Raw genomic sequence first — 13,885 nt, forward strand, 5'->3', positions numbered from 1 at the left:
TTAGTCTTTCCTATAGCAAGGAAAGACTGCATTACAGCTGTCAGCCTGCTGCCTGCTACGTGATGGGCCGGTGTGGGCAATGTGCTCCTCACCTAATTGTTTTTGATACAGTGAGATGAAAACATGTGAAGACAGGTCCTTCTTTAATGTGCAATTAGGGGTCATTTTATATGAGCCATGCAATGTTAATGGAATTTAGCAGCTTATAAGTGTTTTCTAATTGCAAATAATTCATTGTAACTTATTGAATGCCTTTGCTTATGCCTGCCATCTGCATTCCTGCACCTTTTTATGCTTATCTTAAAGTCCTCTTTGCAGTCCTCATGTAAAGTAGGGATGACAATATTCTGAGGGCAGCAGCAGAGGGTCCTAGGGCTCATTAACCCATCCTTGGAGCAAGGCTCTCCCCTCTGCCACAGCAAAGCTGCTCCCCTAGCAATTTGGATTCTCCAAAAGGGGAAGCCTGGAGAGCACAAAGAGAGCTGCAACCAAAGAGAGCTGGCAATGAGCGATGGCATGTGACAGTGCAGTGGGGTGAGAGGGTATTAGTACATCAGGATGCAGTTTGCTAGGAATTGAGGTTTTCGTCTTAAACTTAGTGTGCAACTCATCACCTGCACTGTGCAACGTCCGAGCACACACTGCTCCCATCCCCACCTTTGCCCTGGGCAGGGCTGCACCGCCCATTTGTGTTTGCTTTGCCTGCAAAACCGTTTGTTGCAAATGAGTTTATAAATAATTCATGGCATGCTGCATTCTGTGCTTCAAAGTTCATCACGTAGGTGGTGGGCTGTGGGTTTTCTTGGAAGCTGCGGCGCTTCTCTCCATTCTTTTCTCTTTGTTCATTGTGTGTGTCAGTGTGTGTGCAGAGCTCGCCCAGCATTCAGAACCTACGGTTCCACTATCACTGTTTTTCTGATAGCTTCTGTATAGTAGATTACAGTCATTTTCAAATTTGGTTATTATGGTTCAGAGCAGTTATGTCGGAAAGAAAATAATCTTTTGAGATTGGGGTATATTGAAATACCCAAATACTTGTGAAAGGTGCTAGAACTGACAGAAAAATAACGTATCAGTCTGAAATGGGCTTCCCCGACCCCATGTAAGCATGAGTTATGCACATACCCGTACTAAGCAGGCACTTACTATTGCTAGGTCTGCTGATGCTGGAAAGTAATGAAGTTTTTCAGGCTCTCACCCTTTGTTTAGCCATCAGCTGCTGCTGGGATAGCTCACTATGGCTGGTTGTGTTTGGGGAAGGGACATGTTAAAATTAAAGCACCTCTTTCAAGGCCCAGTGACAGCTCTAACACTGCTTATTACAGCTCAGGGGCCTCATTTTTTCCCCATCAGAGCACTGGAGCCCATGTACATATGTCATGCGGGACACTATGGTGTCATGGCCTTCCCTTGCTCCTCCCAGGAGACTTCTTGCACTAGGTGCCCTGACCTGGGGCACTCCACATTTTCTCAGCTGCATCCCAGATAGAGCATCATTTTTTGACACATGCACATACAGTTGCCTTTTATTAAATTTCGTTAGATGTCCCCAGTCTGGCAAAGGAGATCTAAGAGCCATGTTCCACATGTCAGAGCTCACCTCAGTTAAGCAGAGCATCCTATGGCTGACTTGGAGCGTTCAGCTGCTAAGCTCACCTTGTAGGAAGAGTTTAGGGAAGCAAAGCAAATTTATTCTGTTTGAAAGGGCGCTGAAAGAAGCACTGAGGTCTGTCTGTCTACTTGGGGCTTACACTGGAACGGGTTGCTTGCCTGGAGAGGTAGTTGGTGCCCCATCTCTGGAGACATTCAAGGTCAGGCTGGGCAGGGTTCTGAGCACCTGATGGAGCTGTGGGTGTCCCGGTTCACTGCAGAGGGGTTAGCCTAGATGGCCATTAAAGGTCCCTTCCAACTCAAATGCTTCTACGATCCTATGCTGTCATGGACAATACCTGTGGTTACAGCCAGGCATAGGCACTGGGCTGTTGAGGAAGGTGTGGAGGAAACAGCAGCCCCCAGAGGAGCCCAGCCCCAGCAGCAGCAGCAAACGGAGCCAAATGAGGTTATCTGAGAGATTTAAATGACGTTTTGTGCTTTCTCCACCCCCCATACACCCACTGAAAGGGGCCAGGCAGAGGGTCCATGCATTCCTCAGCAAAGAGGCAGCAGTGTGGCTGCTGCCTGCATTGTAGTTTTTCTTCTGAGGCTGCAAGCAAAGCCCAAAAGTGGGGTGAAAAATGTCCCTGTAGGCGTGAAGGGAAAAATAGCACAGCTGGTGTTACACAAGCTTGGTTGTATGGCAGCCTGGAGTATGTGAGAGGCTATTCACATACCCCAACATTAAGAAGTGCAGATCATATCAGTGATGTTTATTACAATTGCCTGATAGCATGAATCAAATATTTAAAGACTGCCTCCACTGCTTCTGACTATAGATTGACTACAGAAGAAAGCCAGGGTCGAACTGCCGGCCGCACTTCTTGCTTTTTCTCTATTAAATGAGGCCATATAATTTTCCTGGGGGACACATTTGGCACTGGAGCTATTTAGGTCTGATCCTTCATCACTAAATTCGAGCGGATTTTTTTCTGTTCAGTTTAAGGATGGAGGAATCAAGGTCACAGCGCTGGAGAAAACCTGTTAAATAAGTACTTCTCATTGCTGGTTTTTGGACACTGTTCATAAAAATAAAAATAATCACCCTGATTTAATAACTGAACTTCAGCAGCAGCAACTCGGCTGCACCGGACGGACTGAGATGGGAAATACAAAATTCAGCGACAAATAAAGTGTGAAAGTGTTGAAGTTGTTACCATTGTACAGAGTATAAAATGGATTAATTTGGTCTCAATTCTTTTCTGCTTTTGAATTTTTTTTTCTTTTTTGATTCATCTTTTCTGCTTCTGAAGGAGAAAAAAAAAAAGAAACAATGAATTTCCTATAGGGACAGAAAGGAAGAATGGGGAAATATGTAAGAACTGAATGGCAACAACTCTGGGAAGAAGTTGCAATTTAATAATTATCCAGGGAGTGGATTTTGCTGCTTGTAGGGCTGAATTCCATAAGTAGTCCCTGCTTAAATCACAGCACGTGTACCAACAGCTGATGAGAGTTTGCTGATCCCAGGGAAGGATGCAACCACTGCCTGCCCTGGCACAGCGCTGCATCACCTGCTGCTACTGGGAGGTCTCTGGCAGCGTGGTGCTTAAACGGGGTTAACTTGTGAATTACTTTGCTGTCAGTTTGTCAGACATTGCAAACTCAGGCCAAGAATGGCAGCTGAAATTCAGCTGAAAGATGTTTGTGAGGTTTTTTTTTTTTATTGTTGTTGTTTTTATAAACTGCAAACGGTCCAAAACCCGGAGAGCAAGAGAAGGGCTGTGCATGCCCACCCAACATTCCAGAGTGAGCTCATTTGCAACCTGGTAAAGATTGGCTCCTACAAACCGGTGAGTGCAGAGCCCTGCAGCCTGGACCCTGGCAATGTCTCAGCTGTGATAACCGGGCTCGTGCTCCTTGCACTTGGAAGGCACGCACATCTTTTCAGCTGGACTGAATTCTTGCTATTTGTTCAGCTAATGAGCCCCAATCAATGCTCTCATTTACCGACAAAATCCAGGCTGAACAACTTCGTATTTAAAACCCAGCTCCTGCAAAATGTGCTCACAAGTGATTGCATGGCAAGTGCAGAGTCTCCCATGAGCATCTGATTAGTTATCCAATTAAAATAAAACTGATGGATCGTTAAAGCAGCACGTTGGTCCACAGTGCTGTGGGTTGTTTTTTTTTATTATTGTTTCTTTTGCAGACAAACTTGAGCTTATGCTCCCCACCCTGTGTGTAGGCAGGGGCTTGATGCTGGGTGTATGCACCTGTCTACTACCCCAGGTGGTAACTCAACTTTCCCCATCATTTCTACCTCAAAAGCATTTTTTTGCGAAAGAATACATCCAGGGACTTGAGGCTGGGAGACAGACCAGTGGTATGACCCAGCCTGGCACATCGCAGACTGCGATCACCAAGTCCAACCACCCACACACTCCCACCATGCCCACTAAACCATGTCTCCATGTATCACATCCACCCTTTTCCTGAAAACCTCCAGGGATGGTGATTCCAGCACTTCCCAGGGCAGCCTGTTCCAATGCATTTCTTCTTTCAGAGAAGAAATTTTTCCTAGTAATATCCAAAATGAGCCTTCCCTGAAGCAACTTAAGGCCTACAGATATATACAGACACATACAGACAAATCCTACAGACATACAAATGTCTGAGGTCTAACTCACATTTGTCATGCTCAAGCAAACAAAAATACTCAACAGCTCTTTCCTTCTTAACAATCATTATTTTATTAATATATTTTACAAGATTGCAGTTGAAATCATTTAAATACAAATTTTTTTTATACAGAAAGTGTAATAAAGTTAAAATAGTTCCTTGTGTAATTCATAGCATTATTGCAATGCTTACAAAATTTTGCATAGAGTGTGCAAGGATTGATGTTATTTGATACAAAAAAGCTTTATATTTTCCCACACAACCACACACATACATAAATTAAAAAGAAAAAAGCCAAACCAATCTGAATTTCCTAATGAGAACTGTGATAAGACTTTAGAATTTTTTTGTCCTGTTTACAATATCAAGATCATTGGTGGTTATCAGAGTAGAGGTCAGACAAGGTATTTAACCATCACAGATGAGAACTGCCATTATCACATGGGTCGTGCCTTTATGCTGCTGCTGTGGTTGAATGGGGTTTTGCTTCAGCACTGAATGTTGTTTTGGGGTTTAATTACGTGGAGCATTGGTTGGGTTAACATCAATGACTCTATTGGTGTTCATGCACAAAGAAACTAAGTAAAATAAGGGGCAGGCAAAAAATAAAATGAAATAGAATGGATCTGAGTCAGATCCAGAAGGTCAACCCCTTCCCTGCACCCAAAGCACTGCACAGTGCAGATCCAGACCAACATCTGGCACATGGCTCAGGAATAGCTCTGATCTAGGGAGAAATCTGGGTGGGAATGCTAGCACGGAGCCCTTCTTCCATAAATGTAGGGTGTGATGAGTGCTCAGTTCTATTTTCTAGGAGTCTCTGCGAGGTCAGGCTTTGTTACTCCTAACTCTGAAAACCCCCATAAAGGAAATCCCTGCAGACAGTGCAGCCCCAACCCAATGCATTGGAACAGCAGAGTCCCAGTGTCCACCTGGCCTTGCTGCAGCTGCTGCCTTCGAGTGAACAAAGGCTTCCTAGAGCAGCAACCAATAACCACCGCCATGACTGCACCCACACATCACCTATACAATCATTAGCACTGCTGGTACATCAAGAACAGCACTGACAGTAAGCGCACAAGGCCAGAAGAGGACCCCGCTGAGGCCCAAAGCAGCAGGCTCTTGCTCCCTGGGTTTATGGAACAGCCCTGGGAGGAGTGCAGTCAGAGCGCTGGGGTGTGTGTGGTGCTTGCAGCTCAGAGTGGGAGAAATGACAACAGCAACATTCTTTCAACTATAATCCAGCCTTCAATAGAAATAGAGCCGCCCACAATTAATTATTCTTCTGCTCCACAGCGTGAGCCTGCCTGACGATGTTTCAAGGACTCTGTTATGAGGAAATCTTTAAAAGAAGAAAGAAGCTGCGTTGCTTTGGAAAGGGATGATGCATTTTGCTGTATGAGGCTTCAGGAAGCTTTATCTCCCATCAGCAGTTAAGCCTTTCTAATGGGGAATAATGTGAGAGTACGATGCAACTTTAAATTCTTGCACACGAGCTGTGCTTTGCAATGGGCCTATTCCTGCCATGGTAGGGCTGTTAGAAAGGGTGAGGTTCCAGTTGGGATGGACCTGGTGAAAGGCTCAAAGATGTCCTTTTTAATCTTAGAAAACAAAGACCTTTTTACTAAGATCACACGTTGTTCCTCAAAGCATTTGGGAACAAAGAGAAAAATAAACCTAAGGGATTTGCACGAATTTCTCTTTCTGACACTTACTGGCAGAAAGCTCAGGCCAACTGAATGAGAGAGATACACAGCTGTGTATTGCTTCACAGCAGAGACAGCCTTCCTACTTTTTAACACTGGTTAAACCAAACACTCACCCTGTCCATGGAGATGAGCGGCCTCTAAGGAGATCTGGCTTCCCCCTGAGCAGGGAGCCCACTGCCACCCACCTAACCCCAGACCCCAGTCACCGTGTGGCAATGAGCTGCACTGAGGTGAGGGCTGAACTCCCTGCAGAAATTAACACCTTTAGCAAATCAGCAAGTTAAGGGACTTAACGCGCATCTCTGGTTTAATGTGACTTGGATGGGAAATCTCAGCAATTCACTGTATTTTCTTCTTTGCTCGGGATAAAAATCCTGCAGCTTTAAATATCCATCTTTCCCTGTATAAATGAAGTGCGTCCCTTTACACGTGAGCACGATGCGATTCAAGTGGCAGGACAAGAGAGTTTTAAATGATAAAGCCTTGGGGCTCTCTCAAGCACAGTAAATTTAAAAGCTTTCTAAACACAAGCCACTCACTATAATTTCCATCCCAGCCCCAAGCCATTGTGGTTATTGTGGATGGAAACAACACCTTAGCCATCTCAAGCAGCCCAAGCTGTAAGTGCTTCCATTGACAGTAATTCTACTGTGCACCAGGGAAGATCAAACATAATTGCTACCATATTTAGTGAAATGGACGTTATTAATTTAAAGTATAACAGTGTAAACAGACAAAGAAGTTTGCTGCATTACCGTGATTAAGGTGATGTCTCTTGCCATTTCTTCCCTCTCCCTCCTGCCCGCCTTCTGTAATGCGCTCTTCTCCTTCTGAATAATCTCATCAGAGTCACATCAGCTCTGTTCCAACCGCAGCTGTAGACTTGGCTACATCAGCTGTGAAAACACTGCAGCTGTGGTGCAGAATTTACCTAAAAGGCCTAAATTTCACCTTAGTGCCACTGCCCCATGCTTGCTGCTCACTGATTTGGGTCTTTGGAGGTGTGAGGTGGCACTGGGGGCTGCAGGCCACCCCAAAGCAGAAATACTGCTATATTACATGGCAATTTCAGAGCTGATGAAAAAGCTTAGAATGGGGAAAATGGAAATGTTACAGTGATTGCATTCCTCAACAAGAAGGGCAATGAGAATGAAGGAGCTGCTGGGTTTGTTTGAGGAGCACCAATCCCTGATTGCCAGAGCTTGACAGGAGCGCTGCCTGCATTTGCTCAGGTGAGCTCTGGATGATGACATTTCCAAATTTAAAATGTCAGCCATTAAAAAAAAACAACGACAAAGAAAGACAACAAATACCATCAGCCAAACAGAACAGCCCCAAACTTTCTTGTTTTTACGGCATGCACTTTACAATGAAATCATTTCAGCACAGTTTCTCTTTTTCACCGAACAGGGTGACTGAATTCCAAGGACTAAAGACCTGGATGGTTTCACGGGAGCATCCTGCTCTTGTGTGTGTCCTACCAGCATCCCTCACGTGCTGATGCTCGAGTGCACAGCCAGCAAACATTTCCTCAGTTGAATTACACCTTCAGCTCAGGACGATCTCTTAACGTTTTGGTTATCTCCTCATGTTTCTCTTTCTGGGTAACCTTACCTTCTGTACACACCTAAAGAATTCCAGGTTATTTCCATTCCTCTCCGTGAAGGGAATTAAAGGCTTCCTGTTGCTGTATGCTCTCACATGCATCTTTGTGATAAACCTGTGTTTTTCCTGCCAGTTCCAAAAAGCACCATTAAACTTAATGCATTTCAGGTGTGAGGGCAACCAGAGAAAGGATTAATTTCTGTAATCTTTGGTCTTTGTCTCATTGTCCTTTGCAACGTGAAACTTAAAGCCATAACTGCAAATATAAAGAAAAATGTCTTTTGTTGTAAACAAGTGCATCTAACCATGTGTATATGTGTGCGTGCATGAATGCTATGACAACAGAAGTTAATCTCTTCTAAGACCATCTGTCATTGCAAACTAGGTATGATGCAAACTGACCGGACATCTTCGCGGGTTTCCATAGGAATCTCTCCTCAACCTTCATGTAATTTCTAGGGAGGGTTTTCTTGATTCAGACATTGTTTTGCTGTACTGCAGGTGGGACTGCTAGGTGAATGCCTTAAACTTTTTTCTTTGTGCATTGTGATACTTCTGATTGAATGAGGAAAAAAACCCGAACTCTTAAAATCCAGGTGTTTGACAGAGAGAAACAAATACAGATCACTTCTGCACATGCTTTGTTTTCTAAACATGTATACCTACAGAGGTCAGACACCTATTTTCACAGTTACTGGCCTCCCCTTTTCAATGGCTTCCTTTCATTTTAACATTTCTTTGTACTCTACAGCCACCCATTTCACTGACTACCAGGTAATACACTTCAAAGAAGTTTAAAAGTCCACAGAAACAAAGGTGCGTGGAGAATGGATATGGTTGTACCATCGGTATTAGAATCTCTCCTTTTGCTAATGGCAAAATCTTTTTGCTTTACACCTGCCCTCCCAACTCATTACAGCAGAAGGGTCATTCATGACATATGCATGAGGTACTGGTGTACAGCTAAGCACTGACAGTCAGTACTGAAGTGTGGCACTGAAAGCAAATTTAACAAGGTCCCAAACCCTGTAAAGTTAAGAGCTACAATACATAAAAGCATTTATCTTTATCTGGTTGCCTAAGGGACATTGACACTAGTATCACAGTCTCTTGATTAGCATTTCAATGTTTGCAATGCACATAGCTGCAATGTAGGATCGTGCACGGTAAAATCAGAGTTCAGCTCCACAGCCACCACAGCTGCTGGCACTATTTCCTCAGGCATCAGTGCCCTGAATTCTCACCCATCAGGCTCCTGCCCTAGCTCAGGCCACGAAGTCATTGGCATCTCTTCCATTGAGCTCAGCATAAACAAGTTCACCACCCACCCCAGCCTTGCCTTAGTGTTGAGAGGTAAAACTAAACTCTGATCTGAGATAAATGCCATCTGCCCTCATAGCAAATGCTCAACTGAACTGAATTGCAGGCCCAATTCATAAAGAAATACAAAAACCCTTCCCTGTTTTTGGCATTTATCAACAGCAGGTAGAGTATACATACAAAGTTCCAGCCAGGGATGTTCTGACTTGGTTTGCACTCAGGGAAAATCAACCCATACAGGTAAAGCAATTGTGAGTGGTTTCTGGACAAGGCAGGAGGAAAACTGAACCTTCATCATCTGCCTCTCCCAGCAGGTGAGTTAGGCACACCACAATTGCCTCCAGACAACAAACTATGAAGTGTGAGGTGGCTGGATGTGTCTGCATGCTGCTTTTTAAACAAAAATGCAGTTTTTCCCCTGAATCTCATAGATGCAATCCTGCCTGCCATGGTTTGCCACTCACTGAACAGCAGAGGATTACTCACATGGCCAACTCCAGAGCAAGCAGCATCATCTGAACTGTGGTCTTAAAACTGAAGTGAGGGTCAAATGGTTTTCAAGTCTCTGCATGGGTTCAATCTCTAGGCACACAGAAAATCATTTTATGCTTTTAAATCTGGAGACAAAATTGTAGAACATATTGAACTCCTTTACCTAGACATAATTAAGGTACCCATTGTTCACTTTCTGCAGAAAACAGTAGAGGCACAGAGCAGTAAGGCTGTTCTCTAACAGCTGCCCCCCAGAAATTCATACCAAAATGAATGTCCTTATGCAATCTTATGGTGTTCCCAAGTTATGAGGGTGCTCACCTCATCCAAGATCCCAGCAGAAAGACCATCAGGTCAAAGTGAAATTGCTACAGAGCAGCCCGAGGGTGTCTGAGGACTGACCTCTGGGCAGTGGGGAACAGAGTAAGGGATTGGGGGCCAGCATCCCTGCTGGGCCACTCTGTGTGCTCAGCCCCATGCTACCAACTAGCACTGATACCTTCAGGGAAGGGAAAGTTAACCCAACTTGTTTTCCGTACAGGGCACTCCTCCTGCAGCATGCATCTTCACAACCACTCACGTGCTTGCAAACACGGGATTTGTTTATGAATTGGGCCACGCTTGATATAATGTTTGTGATCAGTATTAAATGAAAAAGGGAAAATAATCTATAGCAAATGTAGGACTATGAATGGGACTTCACTTGTGGTCCCAGAGGTAACATACACAGTATTTTGCTATATTTAACATGGTAAAAAGAAACAACAGTATCACTCTTAGTGCCCCTACAGTCTTAATATATTTCATTAATATCTGTTTTAAGTTGCACAACCAGTTCCCAAGACACCCTCCTGTCCCTCCCCCCAAATAAACTAGTTTTTATAACAAGATAAATATGATGTGCTTCTCCTTGCTGAGTGCATTGACTTAAGGCATAGGCACAATTCCCCTCTTTGAACAGAGATGGTATAGTCCTGTGTCCCAATACAATTGTTATCCTGGGTGACCCTTTGCATTCGAACATTGACTCAAGATAATAATTACAGGAATCATTCATTAACAAATAATTTGAATTTGTTAATTAATCTGAAAGCATCAGTGAAATATATGTAGATAACTCAGTCTTCTTTCAGAAATAAATTTTATAGGAATGTTGCTTCGTTGGGAAGCAACATCCAATCAAAACACCATGGATATCTTCCCATTGAGTCCAGTCAGTTTTGGATCAGGCCAGAATCGATCATTTAAAAACATCAAACCCTGGTACTATTCAGACCACATGAAAACATGTGGACATACATTCCAAAGGAAAGGGAGAGGTTATTTCTAAAAATTACCGTCAGTGACATTGTATCTTGAAAATTGCTTCAAGAATACCAGCTTTGCTCAGATACTGCTAGGGATGGGCACAGATCTGCCATGTTTGCACATGAGGCAATATTTTCAGTAGCATCTCAGTGTAGAAACCTTGCTGTCCTCATGAGGTTTACTGTGACTTGAACCCTTTTGTGCTAATTAGTACGTTGGTTTCTAAACAGTTTTTACATGCATGTGGATGCAGTTATGGGTCGGAATTAAAAGATCTGGGCTCGTTTCAGTTTTTTCCCCTCAAAACTTCATCACTGGAAATAATATCACCAGATCAGATTTGTGGTTTATCCTGCCTGCAAGTAACTCCTGGACTTCGGTAAGGAAAACGCACCCGTGAAGAGATTTGACCATAGAGATTTTGGGGCTTAAATTCTAGAGGAACCAGCATCCAAAGCCTTTGCTTTCCAGTAATCTGAATTTGTCAAAATCCTTATAGAGTCTTAAAAAAATATCTATTTCATTGTCAGCATCTCTGATGTGTGCAATCTCCACAAAATGTATGTGATCTTTGTGTCCTGGATAGAAAGAGGACAAGAATTCTAACATATCACAGATATTATATGTCAAATTCAGATGAATTTCTGTGTTTCACTGGGTTTAACAGGTGATTTTCTTTGTTTCTATAGGTATTGGTGGGTAATTTCCAAATCTTACACCTTCTCAGGTATGTGAGATCACTTCCAAATTAAAGGTGGTAATAGAGGGTGTGCAGGGTGATCCAGGACACCTGTGAACTAAAGTGGCTCAAGATTTTTCTCTCCTAGTCCAACTTGCATAACTTTTTTTCCTTCCAAGAACAAATACAATGCTAATTTTGTTAGCACAGAGATGACTTTAGGTTGGGGTTAGAGCTGACGTGTGACGTCTGAATAGCACAAGGCATTCATTGCAGGTACAGGTAAGAAGCAAAGCCCTTCAGAAAGTGATTCAGCAAGAAGATTAGGACTTTTCTATTAGCAAAGTGCGACCCATCTCTCCCAACAGGGAGCCATGCTTCAGGTGAAAATTAAAGAGTGCAGTTTAACTCCAGGTGTCTTGGATCACTCTAGGCAACCAGTACAGCACATTTGGCTGTTTTGTTTTCCTCATGCCACTGATTTAATGGTGCAAAAATAATCAGAGACGCTACTCTTCCTTTAGTATGTTGGTGGCTCTACATTGGTTCCAGGGTCTACACCAGCCAGCAATCCCATTACTCTTAGAACATGGTCAAAACCAAGGGGTGATCATTAGACTGTACTGTTACAGAAGAGTCCAGGGGAGCATCAAGCCCAATTCAGTAGATTGTACCAGTAAATTTTGGTGTGGGAAAGAGAAATGCTACACAAATGTAACAGGGTCACCCTGGGATTCCTTGTACTGAAACATCATTTTACACAGAGGATATATATAATTTTATATATATATATATATATTATATATATATTCACACACACGCGCGCACACAAAAAAAGTCTTTGATAGGCTTTCTGTGTTCTAGTAAAAATAGTTGGCAGCTGCAATCTAGGAGACCAGAATTGGCTTTTGTGCTGCCTGCGATGCCCCACTGCAAATTGTCTCTCAAAGGCAGACGCTTGTATTTATCTGGCAGGTGGAGCTAGCGCCTGCCTGAGACAGAAATAACCTCCCATTGGGGCACACACAGAGCTCGTAGATTTTTTGCCTGGACCCTGCAGAAGAGGAAGATCCTTGAGGCAAGTTAGGTAGTTTGATTTTTGCAGAATTCAATGTTATCTGAAGTCGGAGGAGGGGAGAGAGAAAAAGAGAGAGGATTAGTGAAAAGCTGTTATTTTCGATCTCACGTTTAAGGAGGCCTCCTCTGGACAACTGAGCTGCTACAAAAGCTGGGCAGCCAAGTGTGTGAAGTTGGGGAAAGGCTGACATCCATGTCGGTGAGTTTACCTTGAGACCTCCACTCCTTTTATGTTAATCTATGTTTTCTTGGCTCATTGCTTCCTGGGACACCAATGTGTGAGTTAAGCCCTGCAGCACCCAGCAGTGTGATGGCAGTGCTCTCATTGCTTGGTGGGCAGCACGTTCAGATCACCTCCATGCAATGATGACTCCTCTCCTCTGCTGGGACTTCTGGCACTCTGCTCTCATTTCCAGTCATGTTTGAAGGCTCACAGCACTCACTTTTATGTGTGTTTTATATGTACATGTAACACCTTTATGTATATTATTATTATGTATATTAAGATATTATTATTATGTATATTAAAAATTACTTAAATGCCATAACAGACCTGAATTTCTCCTTATAAAACAGAACATAAAAGTGAACACACAAAGGATATTTTCTAACATGACTGAGAAGAGCACAGTAAGTTAACCTGATGGAGCTGTGGGTGTCCCTGTTCATTGCAGGGGAGTTGGACCAGATGGACTTTAAGGGCTTCTTCCAACTCAAATGACTGTAGGATTCTATAACCTACAGCCCAGAATATTACAGGGTGACTGACAGTGACTGACTCTTATCTTGTGATTACAGTAAAGATCACTTCTGTTTTAGTATCCAGCCATCTAATTGCCTGAAAGAGACAGGCCAATATATGTTGTTAAAAAACAAATTAGCATTAAAAACATGAAGGCAACTGCTTGCAGTCATGAAATGCCTTGAATTTCAATTGCAGTATATTAGGTAAGACTTTTATTGCTACTTTTGTTTTGCTTTGTTTTGTTTTAAACTCCTCACCAGGGGGATCTGGAATATCTTAAAATGCAAATGTTTAGAAGTAACAGAAATCGCAATAAGAATCTCAATCTGTGAATCACTGAGGACACCAAGATAGGAAAACAGCAGGCCGTACTGGATCTCACATCCTATGGGAAGCCTCCAATGAGGCTCTCCTTGGGTTCCCAGCATCCACATCCTTCACTGTCTTCCACAGCTGTGGCAGAAGGAGGGGATGAGAACGGGTGTGCATGTTCTCCTGAGACACCAGAAGAGGTTTAACTCAACACCTCTATTACTTCTGTTCTCTTATCAGCTTTAGTTATTCTCCCTTTCCCTTTAGAAGTTTTCCCGTTGCAACACTCTGTGTCTCCTAATGTTCTCATTCTTTCCAAAATAAAAACATCAGCTATAAAAGCTTTTTGGATCAATACGGGTG

The 13,885-nt window shown here is 43.2% G+C and overlaps 1 protein-coding gene across 13 annotated transcripts in view; it reads right to left on the bottom strand.

The window, feature by feature from the left end:
• SGCD (sarcoglycan delta) overlaps positions 1-13,885 on the bottom strand; it is a 358,597-nt gene that overhangs the window by 39,342 nt on the left and 305,370 nt on the right. For 8 of the 13 annotated variants that reach the window (XM_015293902.4, XM_046900442.1, XM_046900443.1 and 5 more), the window contains one exon: positions 4,323-12,506. The exons of 3 other annotated variants lie outside the window; for them this stretch is intronic. In XM_015293902.4, the coding sequence (XP_015149388.1) occupies positions 12,333-12,506 (174 nt within the window). In that variant the 3' untranslated portion in view covers positions 4,323-12,332. Of the gene's footprint in view, positions 1-4,322; positions 12,507-12,663; positions 13,706-13,885 lie in introns of those variants that run through there. 2 more of the 13 variants (XM_040647164.2, XM_040647161.2) reach the window with 2 other exon arrangements.

Source organism: Gallus gallus, chromosome 13, assembly GCF_016699485.2.
Source record: "Gallus gallus isolate bGalGal1 chromosome 13, bGalGal1.mat.broiler.GRCg7b, whole genome shotgun sequence".
NCBI classification, from domain to species: domain Eukaryota; kingdom Metazoa; phylum Chordata; class Aves; order Galliformes; family Phasianidae; genus Gallus; species Gallus gallus.